Genomic DNA, 25,965 nt, shown 5'->3' with positions numbered 1-25,965 from the left:
GTGTGTGTGTGTGTGTGTGTGTGTGTGTGTGTGTGTGTGTGTGTGTGTGTGTGTGTGTGTGTGTGTGTGTGTGAAGCTAGACCATTGGGGGGGGGCAGTTGTAGCTCAGTTGGTAGAGCGGGTCGTTCAATGATCGAAGGGTCAGCGGTTCGAATCCCACCTCCGACTTTCCACATGTCGAAGTGTCCTTGAGCAAGACACCCAACCCCTTGCTCCCACTGAGCAGGTTAGCACCTTGCATGGCAGCTGCCGCCATTGGTGTATAAATGTGTGTGTGAATGAGTGAATGAGAGGCCATTGTTAAGCGCTTTGAGTGCTGCTAAGGTGGAAAAGTGCTATATAAGTGCAGCAGTGGAGGCTTGTCCATTGAGGCAGGGGAGGACAGTCCTCCTCAGTTTTTGGAGAGAAGAGAGGGATTAAAATATAAATATATGAATTTATTTATTCATAATTAATATTATCTCAGTTTTGTTCATAAAGCAGGTTTTCCCTATGGATAAAAACCCATTATTGAAATTCTAAAGCTCCAACAGTGACATCTATAACATGCAGCTGGAGGACCCATAGATATCTATGGAAGGGAGGCTAGCCTCCCTTAGGGCGGGTTCTTTTCTCTTAAATCAATGTAATGCCTTTTTTCTTGCTAATTTGTGATTGGCCAAAACGCTGAAAAATTACCGCAAGGGAGGCTAGTACTCCGGCCCTGTCTGAACAGGATTCGGATATTGACATTTTGTTAGTCCAATCACATTCCAGATTCCAGATTTACCACAGAGAAGGCCGATTGGGTCGGCGTTGATGTCTGTGTTTCTCTTCCCTGTGCCATTGGAGACTTTTTGTGTGCTCGTAGCTCTATAATATAATACATCCGAAAGTATTATGGGACATATTATACATCAAACTGTTCGTCTATTTGTCTTGATTCTAGCCATCTAAATATCTATGCTGACATAAATACTTTTTGAGCTAGACTGAACACGACAGTTCCACTGGCTGGCTATAGCTACGAGGTGCACGTCAGGCTAGGCAGGCGCGCAGATTGGCTGGAGGTGCAAACTGTCGACAACTCGTCCAAAACATTTCTAGACGCTGGGTCGCAACAACGGATCGAAGAAATCCACAGCCTGGCTCCTGCTTGCGTGAGAATTGATCGCTTTGCGGTGCTTATTCCTCATCCATGATGGATGGGTGGATCGAAAACTTTCAACTGAATGTTCATATTGTTCTGATAATTGTAGGCTATAGCAACATAAGAGTGGCAGCTTTGACAGCAACCCAAATGAGCTAATCCCATAGCTGTACCATTGCTATCTAGCCATGAGCGAACTGTTGGATACTGCATTTGCTGTGCAACTATTCCATTGTCCAGTTGTCAAATCTATTTGCCAACAAACTGTTTGAGAGCCAGCACACCTCGTTGTCCCCTAATCAAAAACATTTTTCATATATCACCTAACCTCTCCAGCACCTCACCAATATCAATTATTTTCTCTCTTAAGAGAAGAGTACAATCCATTATAACAACTATTGCTTACAATGTTTTATTGTTGTTTTGTAATATTGTATCATGAATATGACAAATAAATGCTGCATGTAGTTAAAGAAAGTGTTATTCAGTTTTTCATATGCTAAAATTTACTGTAAATCCACTTTAAAGCTGATATTTCAAATAATAACTGACTAAGGGAAAGTGCCCCCTGGCGCCCATGGGCGGTTCGCCTCGAATTTCTCCTGTCCTCAGTTTTTTGAGTCACCAGCCGCCACTGAAGTGCAGTCAGGGGTGAAAATTAACTTTTTGGCTCACGGTGAATCACCTGCCAAGGGGACTGTAGATTAAAAAATCTACCAGCCAAGTATATATATTTTTCAGATAGCCTTCCGAAATCTAGTCACCAATTGGAAATTTTACCTGCATTTGGCCAGTGGCAGGTGTTCATTTTCAGCCCTGAGTGCAGTCCATTTACCATTTACCATTAGGCTACAGCATATAGCCTAATATCTTATGAGCTTTAGTTTATTACGATCCTCACTAGTTGACAATGCCTAAGCAACTGCAAGTCAGCCTGTGGTCCCCGCAAAAAAACACCACACAAACACAATGCGCAACACACGATTAGCGTGACTTTGAAAGATTTTGAAAACACAAGCTTTGTGTTCTGGACCACAGCCATTGTCTGTGAGAGAGGCGCAGTTGTATCCTGACACCCCAGTGTTTACCATGAGGTTACTGTACCGATTATGTAACTACAACAGATCCAAGTGTGTGAGACACAGCAGAGACACAGCTGACTGTCTTAAAACCCACACACACACCCTGTGTTGCTGTGTTTTGGAAACAGACACACCGTCTCCTGGTGCTGGTCTGGTAGCCAGCTGTAGCAACGTCTGGATGCTGTGACAGAGCTACGGAACAACACCGCTCTGACATCGTCTTCTCAGGGCTCGTCAGTCTCTCCAACGGCAGCGACTAGACCCGATGCACATCCACGCTAGATTAAAATCCCAAGACCTCCAGGGTCTTTGTTATTGGCCACACAGTGACAGTGTTTATTACGCGTGTGAGCGGCGAACACAACACGGATGCTTTTCTTTAGGTGTCACCGGTGGAAATTGTTCCCTGTTCCCTCCCATCCAAGCCGTCCTCCTCCAGGGGCAGCCAGGAGGAGCAGTGGGCAGCCATCGTTCATGGATCCTCCGAGTGCCTAGTCCAGGTCCTGGTCAGGGACTGGACTGAAGAGCATCTGTTCTTCTGCATGTTTTTCGTATTGGGTTCTTTTGTGAGGAAACCCTTGTGAACATGGTCAGAACCCCGCACAGAAAGGCCCAGAGAGCTTCTCGCTGTGAGGTGACAGTAATAGGTACTGCGCCACCGGGAGCTGGAATCGAACCGGGGAATCCCGTGTACCAGGGCAGTTGTGTGAAATGTGCGTTATGTGCAATCGTATTGTGTGCACAGACTAACAAGCATCAGTGAACATTTCCCTGTTGACAACTAGGAATACATCTGCGAAATGTGAAAAGTGGATCGACCCTGTCGCTGCGCGGGTGACTGTCTGTGGTCGCTTCCCCCCCTCGCTGGGCCCTCTGAAGCACATGTCTGCGGCTCCTCCCCCTCCGGAGCTGCGGGATAGTTTGGGGCACAGCTTGTCCGCGTCCCATTTAGAAGTCAGGTGCTCGTGCTGTAGTTAGCAGGCACGGAGCAACACGCAGACCTCGGCTGATATCGTGATTTTAAGACACTGGGGGGGTGTTCTTTTAGTTTACCTGTAGATAAACCGGGGAGGTGCTTTGGGTAAATCTAAGCTGTCCCTTTTTTTTGATACCGCAAGGAACATATTGTCCCGAGTCTTTTTTATGAGATTTGTTTCTTATTGAAGTAAACACATCTATCAATATCGTTCGTCTTGGACGTTGCTTTGTTAGGCATTTTTGGATGGAATAGCAGAATTGGATGAATAACTACGTACACATCTGTCGCTGATTCATCCGGTTCGTTGGACTGCTAAGCGTTGAACATGGTCGGAGTGGAGTGAGAACGACCGCTGCTTTGGACCGTCCTGTCCAGCCATGACCCTGGGCAGCGTGTCCGCCCCCGGGAGCGGCGTGGAGGCCTGCTTCTGCTCGTGCTGCGGGGCCAGGATGGTGCCCTACTTCTCGGACAACGCGGTCGTGTCTCAGAACCAGATCAACCAGCTGTGAGTTGCTCCTAATTGCGTTAGAATCTCACCGTGCAGCAGCTTCTGTAGCCTCTGAGAATGTTAGAGAATTTTGTCATTAAACTGCCTTTCCAGCCATAACTGTTGACGTATTACTTTTAACTATTGCTTTACAATGTTGCAACATTTGTTGCATTGCTCAATGTATGACCCATTTGCCGTAAATGTGCTCGTTTCGTGACGTCACGCGACAGGATGTAATCTGACGGACACTCCTTTTTTTTTTGAGAATGAAAAAAAAAGACGGCACGAGAGATCTGAATCATTACAGGCTCAACCTCTCTGTTAGACAGATAGCCTTATAAAGACATGCTGCTTCTGAGCCTGGTCACAGAACCATCTTACCTCACCTGACCCCACCCCCCACTAACACGCAGTGTATCAGAGTGAAGGTGCTTTCAGCACCTCCTGTTAAGTCTTCTAGCCATTCGTTTAGGAACTGCCTCCCCAAATCCCTGACAAGTGGGTAAGCATCTCCATCATCTCCATCCAGAGGCAACATGTACCATCATCTTGAACACTGTTCAGTCTTCAGTCATGGCATTGTAGTAGCCAACTACTGTACAACTCTGGTGTTTTTAAAGTGCAGTCAGACACTGTAAACCCCCATGGCCTAAGAGTCCAGACCTAGCTGACCACCAGGCTCCTGGAACACAGAGGTTAGATATCAGGATGTGAACGGGTTGTGGGAGCGGTCTCCAGCTCCAGATGTTAGCCCGCTGATTGAAGGCCAGGCTGCTGGGGTCTCAGGTGAGCGAACGAACACCACAGCTGTGATTAGAACCCAGCAGGCGGGAGAGAGGAGAGAGGGATTCTGGGTACAGACAACGCTGGCTCCAGCCTTCCAGCTGTTTACATTATAACGGGTTTTGCATAGCGAGCAGAGGAAGGAAGCACGTGACGTCGTCTGCTCCAGTTCCTGGGAAGCTTCACCGGTCGGGTGTTATAATGGGACCAGTTTGTCCTGTACGAACGACCCCTGGTTTGAATACTATTGGCCACAACTCTGATCAGTCTGCTAAACGAGGACACTATGCAGAAATGCCCTCCGTCGTTTGCATACGTTCTCTGTGGTCACGAGAGTACTACCGAGTTGAATGTGCTCGCTGGGAGGACTCTGTTTTGATCGGGACAGAGTAGTCTCACTGGCCTGTACTGTATTAATGTCAGGAGTGGAACATATTTTTGGGCTATTAGCCAGCCAGGCCGCTGAGCTGAATGTTTTTTTCCCCCCTAGCCCGAGGCATGATGTACAATCCCCTACCTAGCTCATGGGCCTTGGTTGGGGCAGGGTATCCTTGGGGTTGAAGATTGTTGAAGATGATTTACAGCCAGTTTAGTGCGTCTTAAAGCATGTTGTCTTCATTATGTAGGCCAGGACATGGACTGTGTCTGAGCTCTACTGAGTTTGCACAAGGTGGTTTTTACTGTAAGTTAGGACATGAGCGCACACACGCGCACACACACATACAGGGAGGAGGCACACGCTACAGACACAGGACGTTTGACATCTCAACTTCCTTGTTTTGAAGGGAGAACTTTAGCCCGGATTTCGTTGCATTTTACCGCCCGTCTAGGTGAACGGTGACCCTTACCACAGCCCTCTGCGACCGCTGCACCCAACCTGCTCATTTGGACTTCTGCAGCTCTACCTGTGGATTATTGTCATCGTCTAAACGAGGATGGGAAGTTCTGTCGTCTGCTGAGCGAGTCAGCTAGTCTGTAATGAGCTGGCTGGCTCAGTGATTACAGGTTTACGGTGCTATACTAGCCGGCTGTGTGCGGGAAGCGCTACCTGGAAACCTGAAATCTACAGCGCCAGCGTAGTCCCACTAATTTTCGACCCAGCGCTCCTCCTCTGTGCGGGTGTGCTCTCGCTGGAGAAACGGAAAAGAAACGTGACCCGCTGAACGTGTGTGTGTGGGGGGGTGTAGCCTACTGTGGGTCAACAACTGGGAGTGTGTATGAGACCCCATATGTACTTGATTATTACTAGAGGCCAGTTCAGACATGCAGTTAGTTGAATGTTTCAACGGTCTCTCTCTCTAGCGTCACGCCTTGACCCCATTCACCCTTCAGTAGTTTGATATACTCCCTGTCTGTAGTTTGATATACTGCGTGGATACCCCCCCCCTCCTCCCTCCTCTCAGAATAGTTTCAGAGCTCTGTGTGTGTGTGTGTCTGTGTGCGTGCGTGCGTGCGTGTGTGTGTGTGCAGGGTTTGGAAGAGGCTCGCTTGACCACTGACTGAATTTGCTCAGTTGAACTCAACAAACTCACTGGTTCATCTTTAGCCTGGTGGGCCAAGCCACTCACAAGGCTGTCTCTTTCTCTCTCCCTCCCTCCCTCTCTCCCTCCCTCTCTCCCTCTCTCCCTCTCTCCCTCCCTCCCCTGGCATTCCCCTCCTCCTCCTCAGTCTAGTTGCTGTAGCAGAGCATACTAATTCCCATCCTTTTTTTGTGTCCAACAGCAGCCAAACCTAATCTGTAGAGGTGATAGAATGCAGGCCTCTCACCTCCTCTCAGTCTCTCAGTCTCTCAGTCTCTCAGTCTCTCAGTCTCTCAGTCTCTCAGTCTCTCAGTCTCTCAGTCTGTCTGTCTCTGTCTGTCTCTGTCTCTGTCTCTGTCTCTGTCTCTGTCTCTGTCTCTGGCTCTGTCTCTGGCTCTGTCTCTGGCTCTGTCTCTCACTCTCACTCTCACTCTCACTCACTCACCCCCCTCCCCTCTGAACTCCAGTTCCAGAAGGCCTTCAGTGGGCCTGCCTGCAGCCTGGGCCTATATTTATCTCTGCGCCCTCAGAGTGACTAATATGGTCAGGGACAGGTGGGGGTCACCCAGCTATCTGCTAGTACGAGGGGTGTGCTATCTGAGGGGCCCTCCTTACATAGTGATGCTTGTGTTTGCCCTAACAAGTACTGGCTATGCTGCTGAATGCCAAAAGATGACCCTCCCTCCCTCTCCTCTCTCCCTCTCCCCCCTCTCTCTTAACCAATTCAGGTCGACCATCCTTGTTCGCCCTCCCTCCTTCCCTCCCCCACACCTCTAACCTAACCTACTTGGGGAACCTATGTCTGTCTGTCTGTCTGTCCTATGTCTGTCTGTCTGGTCCAGGCTGGTCTATGCCCTTACTTGTCTGCACTGTGAAATGTCACCCACACCCAGAACTGGCTCAGTCTCATCCTTGATGCCCTCTCTCCGCGCGCGCACACACACACACACACACACGTAGATTCATGTCTAAATACTGCATCATAGTTGTTTTATACTGTGTTGCCAGAGTGCCAAAGACACATTTCCATTACATGTCAATTTAATGGACAATAAAGTTTTTCTTATCTTTTGCTTGAAACTTACTTAACACATTCATCTGAGTGCTGCTGTAGCACGACAGCCTTCTGGTCCAGCACCCAGGCTTATTTGAGATGATTAGAATCCTAATACGCCGGTTCTGGTTGGTTCCGAATAGTTGGGCCGTGCTTCTGAGTGGGCCCGTCTAGTGGTTCTGCTCAGATAATCCCTGATAGGGCAGCAGGCTGACAGGGACTTCTCTCCAACGATCAATGACTTCCCCCTAGTATTTCAGGCAGCTAGCTGAGAGTCAGTAGGCTAATACCCACACACACACACACACACACACACTGTACATTCATACATAGCCTTGTTCTACCCTTCAAGCCTACTACTATACTGCTAAGTGTGACCACAGTCTATCAATAGCATACATCTATCATATTTTTAGCTACAGCAAGAGTGTGTTGCAGTGACAGTGATATGTCTTGTCACCTTGTTTTAGATTCCTGTGTGTGCGTGCGTGTGTGTGTGTGTGTCAGGCAGGGGGTCAGTGTTGTATTACCGTTGACTTGGTACAGTAACACTGATAGGGGATGGCTAAAGAGAATCACGTTTGCTACTGTACAGTATACGACACTGTACTGTACGTTGAGACTGGAGGAGATAAAGACTGAAGACGTGTCGAGAGAGAGGGGATGAGACTATGGAGGGAGGAAAGGAGAGAGAGAGAGGAGGGAGTGAGGATTTAGGAACAGAGGAGGAGGATGGAGAGTGTCGGAGGGAGAGACAGGAAGTGAGACAGAGGAAGCGAGACGTGGAGAGAGACCGGGGAGAGACAGAGAAAGCGAAAGATGGGGAGAGAGAGAGAGGAAACGGCTGGGTCAGAGGTGAGTGGGTTATGGGAAATGAGCTCAACAGGGGCCAGAGTTCGGTTCTCTGTTTTTGCTCTCTCTCTCTCTCTCTCTCTCTCTCTCTCTCTTTCTTTCTCTCTCTCTCTCCATCCTGGCTGAGATGATTCTACAGAAGCAGGCAAGGCTCAGGTTGCGTCACGGCCGGCTCTCTGGGTCCTGGTTCTGCTGGGGCTGCAGTTTCCTCCACACTGTGGTTCTGGCCTGGGGCGGGAGAGATGGACAGAGAGACCAGAGGACAGGGGACACACTGTGGTTCTGGCCTGGGGCGGGAGAGATGGACAGAGAGACCAGAGGACAGGGGACACACTGTGGTTCTGGCCTGGGGGAGGAGAGATGGACAGAGAGACCAGAGGACAGGGGACACACTGTGGTTCTGGCCTGGGGCAGGAGAGATGGACAGAGAGACCAGAGGACAGGGGACACACTGTGGTTCTGGCCTGGGGCGGGAGAGATGGACAGAGAGACCAGAGGACAGGGGACACACTGTGGTTCTGGCCTGGGGGAGGAGAGATGGACAGAGAGACCAGAGGACAGGGGACACACTGTGGTTCTGGCCTGGGGCAGGAGAGATGGACAGAGAGACCAGAGGACAGGGGACACACTGTGGTTCTGGCCTGGGGCGGGAGAGATGGACAGAGAGACCAGAGGACAGGGGACACACTGTGGTTCTGGCCTGGGGGAGGAGAGATGGACAGAGAGACCAGAGGACAGGGGACACACTGTGGTTCTGGCCTGGGGGAGGAGAGATGGACAGAGAGACCAGAGGACAGGGGACACACTGTGGTTCTGGCCTGGGGCGGGAGAGATGGACAGAGAGACCAGAGGACAGGGGACACACTGTGGTTCTGGCCTGGGGGAGGAGAGATGGACAGAGAGACCAGAGGACAGGGGACACACTGTGGTTCTGGCCTGGGGCGGGAGAGATGGACAGAGAGACCAGAGGACAGGGGAATGTGTCCGTGACGCATGCGGGTGTCAGTCAGCCGACATCTGTCAGAAGCAGTGCCTGCTTATCACTGGGCCTGGGTCAGGATGCCATCACAAGACTCTGAACAGCAGATAGAGGGATACTTTAATGATCCCCCTAGGGGGGCATTTGGCATTACAGCAGTGGAATTACAGCACTGTTTGAAAAGAACACTAGATACAGACTAGTACGCTTAAAAAAAGAGCAGAACAGGGACTATATGCATCCATATGTACAGCATGTGTTCAGTATAGAATAGAATAATTATGTACATCCATTCAGTCTGTGATAGATATATCTAGGAGGACTCATACTTCCAGGCTGTATAGATATATCTAGGAGGACTCATACTTCCAGGCTGTATAGATATATCTAGTAATACACATACATACATACCCACTTTGAACACTCAGGCAATGTTATACAGTTTGATGGCTGCTGGCACAAAGGAACCTCTGAACCGCTCCATATTGCACCTGGGTGGGAGGAGCATGTGGCTGAAATCCTGGTCGTTTTAGCGCTCGCACGCATGCTATGTCCCTCTTGAGTCTGTAGTCGGTGTCTTTAGTGACCATAGCTCCAGTACTGTGTTAATGAGAAGATGGTACCCCTGGTAGACATGGTGATCTGACCATAGCTCCAGTACTGTGTTAAGGAGAAGATGGTACCCCTGGTAGACATGGTGATCTGACCATAGCTCCAGTACTGTGTTAAGGAGAAGATGGTATCCCCGGTACACATGGTGACTTCATTTCCTGTTGGCTAGGTAATGCTCTTCCCGTGTTCGCAAGGGTTTCCTCCCAAAAGACCCCATATGAAAAACATGCAGAAGAACAGATGTTCTTCAGTCCGGTCCCAGAACAGGACCTGGACTGAGCACTTGGACTTGGTCCCCGGGCGCCATGAAAGATGGCTGCCCACTGCTCCTCCTGGCTGCCCCTGGAGGAGGACGGCTTGGATGGGAGAAATGCAGAGAACAATTTCCACCGGCGACCCCTGATTGCATGTGTGTAGTTGTGTGTCACTTGCCTTGTGGCGAAATAAAGACTCCTCGAGGGCCCTGCCCTGAACAATTGGACCCCCCTGTTCCCCATATAAGCTACTCCTCGGACAGCAGTACCGAGGAGGGGGGGTCCCAAGCCCCCCCGCATGCTGCAGCTGTGAGAGGGAGCAGGACCCGAGGAGAACATGATGTTCTGAGCACACATGGTTCCGTCTGTCTGTCCTCTGTCCGGACTGCCCTCCCTCGTCATCCTGCTGTCGGGCTTCAGACACCACATTAAACACCATGAATGAGGTTCTGTGTGTCCGACCCACGTCTGGAACCTTGTCTCTGTGTGACCGACCAGTGACCCTTCTCTCTCTCTTCCCCCTTCTCTCTCTCCCTCATCTCTTTTCTGTCTTCCCTTCTCTCTCGCCTCTGTCTCCTCTCGCTGTCCTCTCTCTCTCTCTCTCTCTCTTACTAGTATCAGTGATTGATTCTCTCTCTCTCTCTCTCAGTATCAGTGACAGGCAGCTTCCTGAGCTGAGCTTCTGTTCGCCTCTCTCTCTCTCTCTCTCTCTCTCTCTCTCTCTCTCTCTCTCTCTCTCTCTCTCTCTCTCTCAGTATCAGTGATTCTCTCTCTTTCAGTATCAGTGTTTGTCTCTTTCTCTCTCTCTCTCTCTCTCTCTCTTTCAGTATCAGTGTTTGTCTCTCTCTCTCTTTCAGTATCAGTGATTGTCTCTCTCTCTCAGTATCAGTGATAGTCTCTCTCTCTCTCAGTATCAGTGAGAGCTTCCTGACCGTGAAAGGCGCCGCCCTCTTCCTGCCTCGTGGAAATGGCTCCTCCCCCTCTTCAGACTCCAGTGTCAGCCAGAGGGACAAACACACAGGTACGCTCCTCCAGCACACACACACACACGCAGACATGCTATTAAAGTATGTTTTTCACTGCCTAGTCCTTGACTTTAATGGAAGAGATTATTTGTCTGTGTTTGTGTGTGCGCATGTAGGATGTCTAGATATGATCTGCATACTTCAGTGTGTGTGTCTACATTAAAACTGTGACAATGCTACATAGAACTGTGACAATGCTACAGTGTAACTGTGACAATGCTACATAGAACTGTGACAATGCTACATAGAACTGTGACAATGCTACATAGAACTGTGACAATGCTACATAGAACTGTGACAGTGTGTGTGTCTACAGTAGAACTGTGACAGTGTGTGTGTCTACAGTAGAATTGTGTGACAGTGTGTGTAAGACTGACGATGAACTGTGACCCCCAGGTGACCTTCAGCAGCACCTCCAGACCATGTACACTGTGCTGCGACCTGAGGACAACATCCGCCTGGTCAGTACACACACACACACACACACACACACACACACACACACACACACACACACACACACACACACACACTCACAGAAACACAGACATCTGCCTGGCCAGTACATCAGGGCACATCCACAACGCACGCACACAGGGCTGAAAATTAACACCCGCCACTCGCCAATGGCGGGTAAAATTTCCATTTGGCGACTAAATTTCAGAGGCTATCCGCCATGCTGGCGGGTAAATGTTTGTACCAATAGAGTCATGTAATAAATTATGCGTGCGATGTCGCCACATAGACCGGCGTTCTGTTTGTTGTGTGTTGCTCTTAAATAGCTCCCCCGCTGCACCAAATAAAGTTTTCAGTCACATGACTGTTGCGGAAACCTCGCGCACTAGGAGAGACTGGTGACGCGAGGCTACTCGCGCACAGAAAATCGTTCCCATTTACCTCAGAGGACGCGCGCTACTACAGAGGACGCGTCGACACCTACAGTAGATGTGTACCATCCTGTCTCTGGGCTTCCATAGCATACCAAGCCACTGTTTCTCAGAAGGGATGTCTTTGATCGCTTGTCATGTAGCTTATAAGCTCTGAAGACGGTACTGGTTCCTCCTTGACTGACTTCACTGGTCATCCAGCTCAGGTTTAACTTTACATGATGACAGGCTGTGAATATGTTACAGTATATGTATTTTGTTCATAAACACATAAAGATCATCATTTATATCTCATATTTGTGTAGGGTTAGGTAGTTATGGACAATTCTACACCGTGGAAGTGAATGGAAATTGAATTTCTATGAATTGCAATGTCTCCTTAAGCATGTATTCAACATAATACTATTATCAGAATGAAAAGTACTGAAACAGATGTATAATGTGACAAAAAAGGCACTTTATTATTTTGGCCGGTAAAAAATATAATTGGCCGGTGGATTTTTTCATCTACCAGTCCCCTTGGCAGGTGAGCCAAAAAGTTAATTTTCAGCCCTGCACGCACGCACGCACACACACACACACACACACACACACACACACACACACACACACACACACATAGGCAATTTTACCCTCTGGGAGTAGGGGGTGGCAACATTTTGACGTGAGGAAAAAAAAAACAGTTCTCCCGTCCCATCTATTTACAAAGAATGCCAGTTGTGAACAGTATGCTAATAAGAAATCCGTATGACAATTCAATATGCACAACACATCAAACTTCATCTAGACACCATGAGCATGTCAATATGACCTTATGACCGAGCACTAGGCCATACCCAACATCACAACATCAAACTGCAACTGCCTGCTGGTGCTAGCTTCCTCGCCGATGGTGATGTTGCTAGTGCTAGCTTCGATAGCCTCTGGAGCACTTCTGCATTCGATTGCACCTGCTGCGGTGTCATTTCGAGTGGTAGCTTCTTCATTAGCATTGCCAGTTTAATTTTTTTTATGAAGAAGTGGTCAATTGGTTTTATAGCTCTTTTCGCCATTGTGAGCAGGTTGGCTAGTTGTAGCTTGTTGAGCACTGAGCAGTAGTCAGATTTCATTTTTTTGCGGTAACAGATCAAACCGGAAATAGTTGAGGTCGACGGACGAGTTGTGCCATTGATGGATTATGAATATATATATATAAGGTAGCCTAGTTTAAGTAATGAATACACTTTCAAAATGAATGATGACCTAACACAAACTGGTACAAACCAAAATTATGTATTTAATAATTGTGTTAATTAGTAAAAAATAAAAATAAATATTTTTATAAAAAGAGTTGGGCTGGACAATTAGGGGGGGCACTTGCCCCCCCCTGCCCCCCCTATAAAATCGCCCATGCGCGCGGACACACACACACACACACACACACACACACACACACACACACGTGCAACTGTAATTCAGTTCTGTTGATAGTGGATGTTCGAGGGCTTGACTGAGTGTGTGTTGATGTCGTCTTCAGGCCGTGCGTCTGGAGAGCGCCTACCCCCAGAGCACGCGCTACATGGTGGTGGTGTCCACCAATGGGAGAGAGGATACCGAGGAGAGCGTGGTGCTGGGGATGGACTTCACCTGCTCTGATAGGTCAGTCTCAGCCCCACTAGAGACTGCACCAAAACATGATATGACACTCTGCTGGTTAAAGGAACAAGAGCACATTGCAATAAAGGATGTCTTGTTCTTTGTGTGTGTCTGTTTGTGTGTGTGTGTGTGCGCAGCTCATGCTCGGTCGGCCTGGTTCTGCCTCTGTGGAGCGACACCCTGATACACCTGGACGGAGATGGGTAAGAGCCTCTCTCTCTCTTCTTACACACACACACACACACAAACACACACACACACACACACAAACACACACTGTCTGTATGTCTGTCTCTCAGACGGGCTGATTTAGTCTCTGTCCGTCTGACTGTGCGTCTGTGTGCAGGGGCTTCAGTGTGTCCACAGTCAACAGGGTCCACGTCTTCAAACCCGTGTCTGTCCAGGCCATGTGGTAAGTGCTCCTCCTTCCTCTCCTCCTCTCCTCCTCTCCTCCTTCCTCCTTCCTCTCCTCCTTCCTCCTTCCTCTCCTCCATCCTTCCTAGATACTTTAATAATATTAACTGGGGGGAAACTGGCTGTTTCAACAGCAGTGGGAAAACGTACAGCAGAATAAAGAATATACATAGAAAATATGCATAATAGATTCAATTCAATTACAAGAAATGTGTACAAACAGTATGCATACATATATACATATACATACAGTCTGTATGTATACATGCATGCACACATCAACAACACTCATGAGCGCTCAGACATGATTATATGTCTGATGGCCGCTGGCACAAAGGAGTGTCTGAACCGTTCAGTTTTGCCCCCGGGTGGGATGAGCCTGTGGCTGAAGGTGCTTCTTATCTGCCACAGCTCACAGAGGGGACTTGAGAGTTTGTCCAGAATAGACTTCAGTTTGTCCCTCATCCTCCTCTCACCACAGACTCCAGGCTGTCCAGTTGTTTCCCCACAACAGAGCAGGCCTTCCTCACCAGCTTGTTCAGCTGGTTTGTCTCCCCAGACGTCTTCCTCCTCCTCTCTCATCCTCCCTCTCCTCCTTCCTCTCATCCATCCTTCCTCCTTCCTCTCATCCATCCATCCATCCTCCTCTCTCTCCTCCTTTCTCCTGTCATCCTACCACCCTCTCATCCTACCATCCTCCCTCTCCTCCTTCCACTCATCCATCCATCCTCCTCTCTCTCCTCCTTTCTCCTGTCATCCTACCACCCTCTCATCCTACCATCCTCTCTCTCATCCTACCATCCCCCTCTCATCCTCACATCCTTGTTTTATCCCTCCCACTTGGTTATCTCTTATTATCTCCTCTGCTGACAATCCCCCTCTCCTCCTCTCTCCACCCCCCCTCTTCTCCTCTCTCCATCTCCCCCACCCCCCTCTCTCTCCCCCTCCCCCCTCCTCCTCAGGTCAGCTCTGCAGTCCCTCCACAAGGCGTGCGAGGTGGCGCGCTGCCACAACTACTACCCGGGCAGCATGTTCCTGACGTGGGTCAGCTACTACCAGAGCCGGCTGACCTCCGACCAGCTCTGCATCAACGAGTGGAACGCCATGCAGGACGTCCAGTCGCACCGCGCCGACTCCCCGGTGCTCTTCACCGACGTGTGAGTAGCGGGGGTGGGCGGCGGTCAGCGCACACCGACGCCCGTTCGCAGGCACGCGTTTATAGGTCGCTCAGGACAGACGCACTCACACCGAGACATCCATGTTGCACAACTTCCGTGTACAGGGTGTTAGCTGAGGCTAGTAGGATGTGACAGGGTACCACCCAGTTCTCTGAGCTAGATTTCTCAACCTGACTGTGACTGACTGACTGAACTGAACTAAGTGACTGAACTGACTGAACTGACTGAACTGACTGAACTGACTGAACTGACTGAACTGAACTGAACTGAACTGACTGACTGACTGACTGACTGACTAGTTGGCTGACTGACTGACTGGCTGACTGGCTGACTGGTTGGCTGACTGGCTGGCTGTGAGCCTGGCCTAGCCCCCGTGACCCAGTGATCAGGGTATTTCTGTATTGGGGAAGTTCCCGGGCCGGTCCGGACCCGGCTGCCTATTTCCAGAGCCGGCTCTGCTGCAGCTCCTCTGGCCGTCTGGCTCCTGGCACCACGGAAATAGCCCCTCCGGGAAGCAGCTCCGCTTACACACACGCGCACACACACACACACACACACACACACAGGCCAGCCTGACAGGTAGACTAATAGACAGACGGACGGACGGAGGGACGGAGGCAGGTGGTAGGGAGGAGGAAGAGAGGAAGGAGGGATGATGGAGGTGGAGAAGATGTCCCTGGATAGAGAGATGGAGGAGACGGAGGTCAGGTCGCGAGGGGGAGAACAGAGAGAACTCTTCTTTGATAATATCAGAAATGCCTGGCTTAGTCTGTATAAGCCTGGCGCCTGCACTGTGGAAAGACACGTGCACGCAAGCACACACACACACACACACACACACACACACACACACACACCCTGGTTAGGCATTGGTACTGTACACACACACTTAAACACACAGACAATAGGAGTGTTTGTTGATTCTTCTGACAATGCTCTCAAGGCTTGTGCATGCTATTGAGTTATGGGTTGAAGTAGATGTGAGTATGTAGGTCAATCTGCCTTTAACTCAACACCTTATTGAGAAAGGACAACCAGGGCAGTGGTGGGTGGGTGTGTGTGTGTGTGTGTGTGTGTGTGTGTGTGTGTGTGTGTGTGTGTGTGTGTGTGTGTGTGTGTGTGTGTGTGTGTGTGTGTGTGTGTGTGTGTGTGTGTGTGTGTGTGTGTGTGTGTGTGTGTGTGTGTGTGTGTGTGTGTGTGTGTGTGTGTGTGTGTGTGTGTGTGTGTGTGCGCGCTAAGGGGCAGACTGCTGGCAGTAGCAGGGTAATTCAAGCCCCTGGGGTAGCTAGCTAGCTGTCTTCTTGGAGAGAGTTGAACCTCTAGCCAGCGTTTTCAGCTGTGTTTACATCAACACCGTCTCTCTCTCTTCCCCCTGTGTTCTCTAGGTAGCACAGCCAGTAAGGGCTCAGTCTCTCGGGCAACACACACACACACACACACACCTGTGTCATTCTACTTATTCCCTGGCTTCTATTCTATTATGGAGAGATGGTCAGCGTGTGTGTGTGTGTGTGAGAAAGAGGAGACAGATCTCTCTGTCTCTAGGGATCTAATCAGAGCATGTGTTGCTACAGTACCGGCAGCATGACGTCACACGGCTAAATGTGTCCTTACATGCAGTTTTGGAAAGACAGAGAGACGGAGAGACAGAGACCGAGAGACGGAGAGAGAGAGAGACCGAGAGACGGAGAGAGAGGTGGAATCTTGTGTAGTTGGGTGGTCACATGCTGGGTGTTTTGTCGTTTGTCCGATTGTCAAGATTCAAGATCAACTTTATTGTTCAGCAAATGGAAAATAAGTCTTTCTCCCACGCTGCAGCCGTTAAGACAAGCGTTCACATATAATACAGATGATACTAATATGTGATGGAATGTTTTCAGGTCAGACGCTTTGTGATTCAGTGTAACAGGGTTGAGTGGATAGTCCTGTTATGTTCAGGGGGTTGGAGAACACAGCGTGTTGAACACCAGGGGGTTGAGTGGATAGTCCTGTTATGTTCAGGGGGTTGGAGAACACAGCGTGTTGGAACACCAGGGGGTTGAGTGGATAGTCCTGTTATGTTCAGGGGGTTGGAGAACACAGCGTGTTGGAACACCAGGGGGTTGAGTGGATAGTCCTGTTATGTTCAGGGGGTTGGAGAACACAGCGTGTTGGAACACCAGGGGGTTGAGTGGATAGTCCTGTTATGTTCAGGGGGTTGGAGAACACAGCGTGTTGGAACACCAGGGGGTTGAGTGGATAGTCCTGTTATGTTCAGGGAGTTGGAGAAACAGTGTGTGGAAAGCCAGCGGGTTGAGTGGATAGTCCTGTTCATGTTCAGGGGGTTTGAGAACACAGTGTGTGTTGTGTGTTCAGGTCTCACTGTGGTGTGTGAGAGAGGTGAACCCTCGTACTGTGGCACTCACAGCCCTGAAACTCTGACGTCTGCTTTGCTCAGTGTTGGAGGGTGTGTACTGTGTGTGTGTGTGTGTGTGTACTAAGTGTGTGTGTGTGTGTGTCCGTCCACAGGCCTACTGAGAGAGAGCGCACAGAGAGGCTGATCAAGACCCGTCTCAGAGAGATCATGATGCAGAAAGACCTGGAGAACGTCACCTCCAAGGAGGTGGGTCCCACACACACACACACCACACACACACACATGTAGATACACACACACATATAGAACCCCCCCACACACAGATACACACACACACACACCGTCATCATCGGCGGTCACTCTGGGTGGAGTAGGACTGTCCTTCTGCTTGGTCCTTTGGGTCTTCAGGTGGGCGGAGAAGCCAATCCTGGAGCCGCATGTTTTGGTCCAGTGTGTTCAGGGGTGAGGGTGGTGGTTTAGTGTGGTGCAGTGTGTTCAGGGGTGAGGGTGGTGGTTTAGTGTGGTGCAGTGTGTTCAGGGGTGAGGGTGGTGGTTTAGTGTGTTCAGGGGTGAGGGTGGTCCAGTGTGTTCAGGGGTGAGGGTGGTGGTTTAGTGTGTTCAGGGGTGAGGGTGGTGGTTTAGTGTGTTCAGGGGTGAGGGTGGTCCAGTGTGTTCAGGGGTGAGGGTGGTCCAGTGTGTTCAGGGGTGAGGGTGGTCCAGTGTGTTCAGGGGTGAGGGTGGTCCAGTGTGTTCAGGGGTGAGGGTGGTGGTCTTGGTTTAGTTTGGGTGTTTTTGGTGGAAACTCTCTCCTTTCTGAGTCTGCACTTGTCTTCTGCTGCACAGTGGATATCATTATCACACACACACACACACACACACACACACACACACACACACACACACTAGTGTTTGAGCCATTCTGCCTCCTCCCCTCAGATCCGCACGGAGCTGGAGATGCAGATGGTGTGCAACCTGAGGGAGTTCAAGGAGTTCATCGACAACGAGATGATCGTCATCCTGGGCCAGATGGACAGTCCCACTGAGATCTTTGACCACGTCTACCTGGTGAGACTTCCTGTCAGAACAACACTGCCCCTCCATCCTTCCCTCCCTCTCTCTCTCTCTCTCTCTCTCTCTCTCCTTCTCTCTCTCTCTCTCTCTCTCTCTCTTTCTCTCTCTCTCTCTCTCTGTGTGTCTCTCTCTCTCTCTCTCTCTGTGTCTCTCCCTCTCTCTCTCTCTCTCTCTCTCTCTCTCTCTCTCTCTCCCTCTCTCTCCCCCCCTCTCTCTCTCTCTCTCTCTCTCTCTCTCTCTCTCCCCCCGTCTCTCCCTCTCTCTCTCTTTCTCTCTCTCTCTCTCTGTGTCTCTCTCTCTCTCTCTCTCTCCCTCTCTCTCCCCCCCTCTCTCTCTTTCTCTCTCTCTCTCTAGCTGTTTATCTGTAGGGATTATACTGTACATGTATCTAGGATTTAGAGTATAGTTACTGAGCTGGGTGTGTGTTGTTGTGTCTAGGGTTCAGAGTATAATAGTTGTCTGAGTTGTGTGTCTGCTGTGTCTAGGGTTCAGAGTGGAACGCGTCTAACCTGGAGGAGCTACAGAACAGCGGGTAAGAGATTCAGAACCCCGGCCCACAACCCCATACTCCCCATAGAACCAGCCCAGCCCACAAGCCCACACTCTCCATAGAACCAGCCCAGCCCACAACCCCACACTCCACATAGAACCAGCCCAGCCCACAACCCCACACTCCACAAAGAACCAGCCCAGCCCACAACCCCACACTCCACATAGAACCAGCCCAGCCCACAACCCCACACTCCACAAAGAACCAGCCCAGCCCACAACCCCACACTCCACATAGAACCAGCCCAGCCCACAACCCCACACTCCACAAAGAACCAGCCCAGCCCACAACCCCACACTCCACATAGAACCAGCCCAGCCCACAACCCCACACTCCCCATCGAACCAGCCCAGCCCACAACCCCACACTCCCCATAGAACCAGCCCAGCCCACAACCCCACACTCCACATAGAACCAGCCCAGCCCACAACCCCACACTCCCCATCGAACCAGCCCAGCCCACAACCCCACACTCCCCATCGAAGCAGAGCCAGTGATGAGTTTAGTCTAATGTCCCTCCTCGTCCTCCTCCTCCTCCTCCTCCAGTGTGCGCTACATACTGAACATGACTCGGGAGATAGACAACTTCTTCCCGGGGGTGTTTGAGTACCACAACATCCGCGTGTACGACGAGGAGGACACCAACCTGCTGGAGTACTGGAACGACACCTACAAGTTCATCTCCAAGGCCAAGTAAGACGCTACCTCGCTCTCTCTCTAGTCTCTCTCTCTACCACTCTCTCTTTCCCTTTCTCTAGTCTCTCACTCTCTCTCTCTCCCTTTCTCTAGTCTCTCCCTCTCTCTCTCTCTCCCTTTCTCTAGTCTCTCACTCTCTCTCCCTTTCTCTAGTCTCTCCCTCTCTCTCTCTCCCTTTCTTGAGTCTCTCTCTCCTTTCTTGAGTCTTTCTCTCTCCCTTTCTCTCTCTAGTCTCTACCTCTCTGTCTCTCTCTCCCCTTCTCTAGTCTCTCTTTCTCGATCTCTCTCCCCCCGCCCCCTCTCTCTCTAGTCTCTCTACCTCTCTCTACCTCTCTCCCTTTCTTTAGTCTCTCTCTGTCTCTCTCCCTTTCTCAAGTGTGTGTCTCTCGTCCTCCAAGTGGCGGTGGGGGGGGGGGGGTGGGGTGTTATGTACGGTAGCTAATAACATGCTATTGCTGGCTTTTTAATGTCTGTTATACAGTATGTGTTGTGGAGGATGTGCACTTTTTATTTGTAAAATTGTTGTTTGTTGATATTTTATATATGTTTATGTTGTGAAATGGCCTGATGCTTGATTTTGCCTTAATTTCAAAGGTCTCCTCCTCCCCCTCTCTCTCTCTCTCTGATCTCTCTCTACCTTTCTCTAGTCCCCCCCCCCCCAGTAACGTGTGTGATCCTCTGCTCTCTCCAGGAAGGCGGGGGCCAAGTGTCTGGTCCACTGTAAGATGGGCGTGAGCCGCTCTGCGTCCACGGTGATCGCCTACGCCATGAAGGAGTACGGCTGGGACCTGGACACGGCCTTCCACCACGTCAAGGAGCGCCGCCAGGTCACCAAGCCCAACCCCTCCTTCATGAGGCAGCTGGAGGAGTACCAGGGCATCCTGCTGGCCAGGTACACACACACACACACACACACACATACATATACACACACGCATACATAAATATACAGTACACACACACAAACACACACATACAGACGCACACACCTGCCTATTATGGGCACGTGTAGACAAGCACATTCACTCCCTCACAGACATCCATTCATTTGTCTGCAGGGCTGACAATTAACACCCGCCAATGGCGGGTCAAATTTCCATTTGGCGACTAAATTTCGGAGGCTATCCGCCACGCTGGCGGGTAAATGTTTGTACCAATAGAGTCATGTAATAAATGATGCGTGTGATGTCGCCACATCCATGCCATAGACCGGCGTTCTGTTTGTTGTGTGTTGCGTGTTGCACTTAAATAGCTCCCCCGCTGCACCAAATAAAGTTTTCAGTCACATGACTGTTGCGGAAACCTCGCGCACTAGGAGAGACTGGTGACGCGAGGCTACTCGCGCACAGAAAATCGTTCCCATTTACCTCAGAGGACACGCGCTACTACAGTCGACTACTACTTTACATGATGACAGGCTGTGAATAGGTTACAGTATGTATTTTGTTCATAAACACATAAAGACCATGAGGTTAAGGCTTGGATCATTTATATCGCATATTTGTGTAGAGTTAGGTAGTTATGGATAATTCTACACCGTGGAAGTGAATGAATGGAAATTAATAATTGAATTTCTGTGAATTGCAATGTTTCGAGGCATCGAATTGAAACAGATGTAGGCCTATAATGTGACAAAAAAGGCAATTTATTATTTTGGCCGGTAAAAAATATACTTGGCCGGTGGATTTTTATCTACCAGTCCCCTTGGCAGGTGAGCCAAAAAGTTAATTTTCAGCCCTGTTTGTCTGTAAGTCTTATTTCCAGTTTGATTAATGACTGAGCTGAGCTTCTGTTCGCCTCTCTCTCTCTCTGTCTCTCTGTCTGTCTCTCTCTCTCTCTCTCTCTCTCTCTCCACAGCAAACAGAGACACAACAAACTATGGCGCTCCCACTCGGAAAGCGACCTATCGGAGCGCCACGAACAGCTGTGTAAGCCGGCCCCCCACTCGCCGGGCCGCGCGGACCCCCTCAACAACAACAACAACAACAACGATCTCCCGCCCTCCATACATCACTTCCTGGGTGTGGCTGTGCTGCAGGCTCTGGGGGCCGACACCGACGCCCCGGCTGAACCTTCCGACGCCCCCGCTGACACACACACCTCTGGCTCGCCGATCGCCAACGGTCACGGCGAGCCACAGGAGGAGGCGCCGCACCGCAAGGACCCCTTCCTCCCCCCGCTGCCCAGGCCTCGGGCGGCCAACCTAGTGCCTGAGGAGAAATCGGACAGCTTGTCCCTGAGGATGGTCCTGACCCTGCCCCTCCCAGCCCTGCACCCTCCCCCCGCTCTCCACATCCCACAGGACCCCCCGCGGGTGTCCGGCCCGCTGCCTGAACACAAACCCCGTCCCTCGGAGCTGTACCTGGACCTGCCCGCGCCCGCCAGCTCGGAGGAGGTCTCCAGCGAGTCTCAGACGCCCGGGGGTGGCGACTCTCCGTCGGACCCCCTCGGCGAGAGACGGGAGGGGGCGGGGCCCGTACCCATGTCGGTCAGTCCCGCGGCCACGCCCCCATCTCCGGCTCCTTACCCCAGCGATGACAACAACAACCCCAGCCAGGACGGGACGGGCGCTCTGCCGGCCACCGCCGCCCGAGGCTCCTCCTCCCGCCTCAGCACCGACAGCATCGACTTCTTCAGCGCCAGAGAGAAGTTCCTGGGCCTGTCGCAGGACGGTGCCACACGCTGCCTTTCCCATCAGGCAGCCCAGCGGACACCTCAGGGGCAGGAGGCGCAGTCCTCGTCCTCGGAGGACCCCGGTCGGGAGGAGGAGGAGAAGGTGAGACAGCAGCGCTTCATCTGCCCACTGTGGAGATGCAACGACAGTAGAACCTCAGAGATCCCAACAACCTCAGAGATCCCAACCCATCAGGAATGAGGGTCGCTCAGATGTCTGAAATGTTCGCAACGTCAAAATACACCCATTTTCCAAAATAGAATATTTATTTCGCTTACACTCAGTAAATACCCTCTATATACTCTCTATAACAATCAGAAAGCCATTGATATTGCAATCAAATAATCAACTATACTAGTACGTTTTGTGCCATTTCCGTTTTTACACTCGTTCGGTCGACCGGACCGTTTGCATCTCTGAGGTTCTACTGTAGAGTAGTTATCAGAATCAGTTGTATTGTCAGGTAGTTTTTACACACACTAGGAATCTGTTCTGCCTTTTATCCCCCATCTGTAACCCTTAGGACCGGAACGGCGGCCCTGGAAGCCGAGCTGGTACGATAGATAGCTGGTACGGTAGATGGCTGGTACGGTAGATAGCTGGTACGGTAGATAGCTGGTACGGTAGATGGCTGGTACGGTAGATGGCTGGTACGGTAGATAGCTGATACGGTAGATGGCTGGTACGGTAGATGGCTGGTACGGTAGATGGCTGGTACGGTAGATAGCTGATACGGTAGATAGCTGGTACGGTAGATAGCTGGTACGGTAGATGGCTGGTACGGTAGATAGCTGATACGGTAGATAGCTGATACGGTAGATAGCTGGTACGGTAGATAGCTGATACGGTAGATAGCTGGTACGGTAGATGGCTGATGGGTAGCTGCAGCAGAGCTAGATCAGTTAAAGACCCCTAACCCGACAGGAACGTGTGTTTGCACAGTCAGCATCTGTGATCCTCGGTCTCTGGGCGAGAGCAGAGCTATGGAGGGGATAACCAGCCTAGAAAGCTCAGTGGAGCCGGTCAGTGGAAGTGGAGTGGAAGTTCTAACCCCACAAATGAGTTTCACCATGGGGCAGAGATCCATCAGCTCTCCTGCCACCTTCTACCCTGTACTGAGCTGACGATTATCCCTACCCAGACAGAGTGGTGATGTTCTACCTTTTGTTCTTTCTCTCCGTCTCTCTCTCTCTCTTTCTCTCTCTCTCTCTCTTTCTCTCTCAGATCTCTCCCCAGGCTGAAGAGGACAGCGACACCGGCAGCCAAGAGAAATCCTCACACCACCATCATCCTCATCCTCCTCCTCCTCACGACAACGGAGTGTCAGTCCGCCACATCGTCACGGAGATCGAGTCCATCTCCCACCCGGCTCCTCCCCCCCGCAGCCCCCCCCAGCCCCCGCTCCCGGACCAGGGCGAGGAGGAGGAGGACCGGGAGACCGGCAAGGTGGCGCGGGGGTCACCGACCTCCCCCTCCTCCTCCTCCTCCTCCTCCCACCCGCCACCCCCCCCCTCCACGCCTCCCCCCGCCGATTGGCCGGTGGGCTCGGTGCGCCGGGCGACCCGACAGCTGGAGCAGAGGCTGAGGCGGGGGCCGGACCCTCCGGAGCTCCTCCCACCCCGCCCCCCCGCGCTGTGCTCCCCCGGCGCAGAGCAGCCTCCCTCCTCCCCCTGCTCGCCCCACCCCTCCCCTCGCCCCCCCTCCCTCCTGGCCGGCCTCACCATCCCCGTTCACGCGCCCCCCAGCGCGGACTGCGTCGCGGGGATGCCCCCCCGGCGCCGAGCGCCCTCCGCCGGGCCGGGACCCCCCCGAGAAGGAGGGGCGACGAAGTCGGACTCCGACGGCGACGGGCTGAGCTGCTCCTCCTCGGACATGGACACCCACCCTGCCCCCCTCTGCACCCGCCACGCCCCCGCGCCTCGCCGGCCGTCCCGGGATGCCCCCGTTGGGGAGCTACTGTGGCTGGAGGGGGTGACGTCGCTCGACTCGGACACGGACCTGCCCCGCGGCCGGGAGCCGGAGAGGATCCGGGAGTCCCTGAGGGAGCTGCGAGCCTTCCTGTACGAGGCCGCCGGCGCCGCCCCCCCGCAGGCCCCCCGGGAGCCGCCGGTGTGGCAGAGGGCCATGGAGATCGAGGCTCGCATCCGCCAGGCCGGCCTGACCACCCCCTCCCTGATGAAGCGCTCCGCCTCCCTAGCCAAACTGGACCGCCTGGAGCTCTCCGCCAACGACTTGAATGACCTGGAGCTCGGTTCCCCCCCCGCCTCCTGCTCCTTCTCCTCCTCCTCCTCCTGCCTCCCTCCGGAGCCCCCCTCCGCCACGCCCTCCCCCGGCCCGGACGACGCCTGGAAGAAGCAGCGTGTTTTGGCCCAGAGCCCCCCGCCCCAACCCCACCACACCCTCACGGGGCTAACGGACAGCATTGCTGGGGGGTCACCTCCTCCTCCTCCTCCTCCTCCTCTATCCCGCCCACCACCGCCATCCCACCACCCCCCTCCCACACCCCCCCGGGAGGAGGGGGAGGAGGGGGTCATCGCGGCAACGGGGCGCCAGCAGGCGAAGGGTCCCCAACTGCGGAGGCTCCGCAAGAAACGGACGAACACTGTGCTGTACAACACCATGTGACCTCACTGGACCGTGTGTGTGTGTGTGTGTGTGTGTGTGTGTGTGTGTGTGTGTGTGTGTGTTGTGTGTGTGTGTGTGTGTGTGTGTGTGTGTGTGTGTGTGTGTGTGTGTGAGAGGGTGTGTTTGTGAGAGAGAACATCCATGCATGTGGTATGCCCTATGGTCAGGACTGCCTACTGCGGTGCAGTCTGACTCAGTGTTGCTGAGCGTATTCATTCATGCTCAGGTATATTCTGAGCCTGAGGTTGTGTATATGTATCTATCTACGTGTGTATCGATGAATGGGTATTACTGGACGTCAGGTACAGATACTGTTAGTGTGTCTTAGTGTTAGGAGTGTGAGTGTGTGTCTTAGTGTTAGCAGTGTGAGTATGTGTCTTAGTGTTAGCAGTGTGAGTATGTGTCTTAGTGTTAGCAGTGTGAGTATGTGTCTAAGTGTTAGCAGTGTGAGTGTGTGTCTTAGTGTTCGGAGCCCGAGTGTGAGTCTAAGTGTTGGCAGTGTGAGTGTGTGTCTTAGTGTAGGAGTGTGAGTGTTTCAGTGCATTTCCCCCCTCTGCCTGTTCAGGGTTTGTAAAACGCAGTTCTAGTTTCTAAAACTAAAATGAGGGGATGTTTTCTCAAAACATGCACTTTACTCTTTTATTTTTTATATTTTTTTCAGTCATTAAAAAATCAAGTCATTGTTTTTACCTGGGGAGTTTTCTTGCACTGGTTTTTAGTTATGCTGTCTGTGTCTGTCTCCTGGCTACTGGTCTGTATGTGTGGTATGTCAGACATCACATCCTTATTCTTGTTTTTAACTGGACAAATCTGTTTTTTTTATTCTGTATTTTAGCTGTGACTGAAATAAATTGTATACAACGTGACTTGTGTGTACAGAACAACACTGTTCAACTTTGTGCGATGCCTTTGCCTTGACAGCCCCATTGTGGACAGAGCAGGAACTGACTGGCCTGTGAAAATCACTGTCCATTTCCCACAGACACAACTCCAGATGGTAGACCAGAGCTGGTTACACTGTTCTTTATGCTTAATGATGGTTGACTTCTGGGGAAACGGGGGTGGGGGGGGGGGTTCATAGACACCAGCACACCGGAGAAAGTGGACAACGCTGGGATGG

At 51.5% G+C, this 25,965-nt stretch overlaps 1 protein-coding gene across 1 annotated transcript; it reads left to right on the top strand.

Annotated features, from left to right (window-relative positions):
* Window positions 1-3,567: 3,567 nt before the first annotated feature.
* ssh2a (slingshot protein phosphatase 2a) lies at window positions 3,568-24,845 on the top strand (the record flags this gene model as incomplete). The annotated part of the gene is made up of 15 exons (XM_084461452.1): window positions 3,568-3,695; window positions 10,646-10,755; window positions 11,156-11,220; window positions 13,163-13,284; window positions 13,419-13,484; window positions 13,628-13,693; window positions 14,658-14,852; window positions 17,382-17,475; window positions 18,166-18,294; window positions 18,786-18,832; window positions 19,397-19,543; window positions 20,238-20,438; window positions 21,404-22,322; window positions 23,445-23,854; window positions 23,966-24,845. 15 exons carry the CDS (start codon window positions 3,568-3,570, stop codon window positions 24,843-24,845), a joined length of 3,579 nt encoding a protein of 1,192 aa, XP_084317578.1.
* Between the last annotated feature and the right edge of the window lie 1,120 nt (window positions 24,846-25,965).

Source organism: Borostomias antarcticus (assembly GCF_949987555.1).
Source record: "Borostomias antarcticus genome assembly, chromosome: 1".
Taxonomy (NCBI): domain Eukaryota; kingdom Metazoa; phylum Chordata; class Actinopteri; order Stomiiformes; family Stomiidae; genus Borostomias; species Borostomias antarcticus.
The sequence above is the reverse complement of the archived record's forward strand: the minus strand, read 5'-3'. Positions and strand labels throughout refer to the sequence as shown.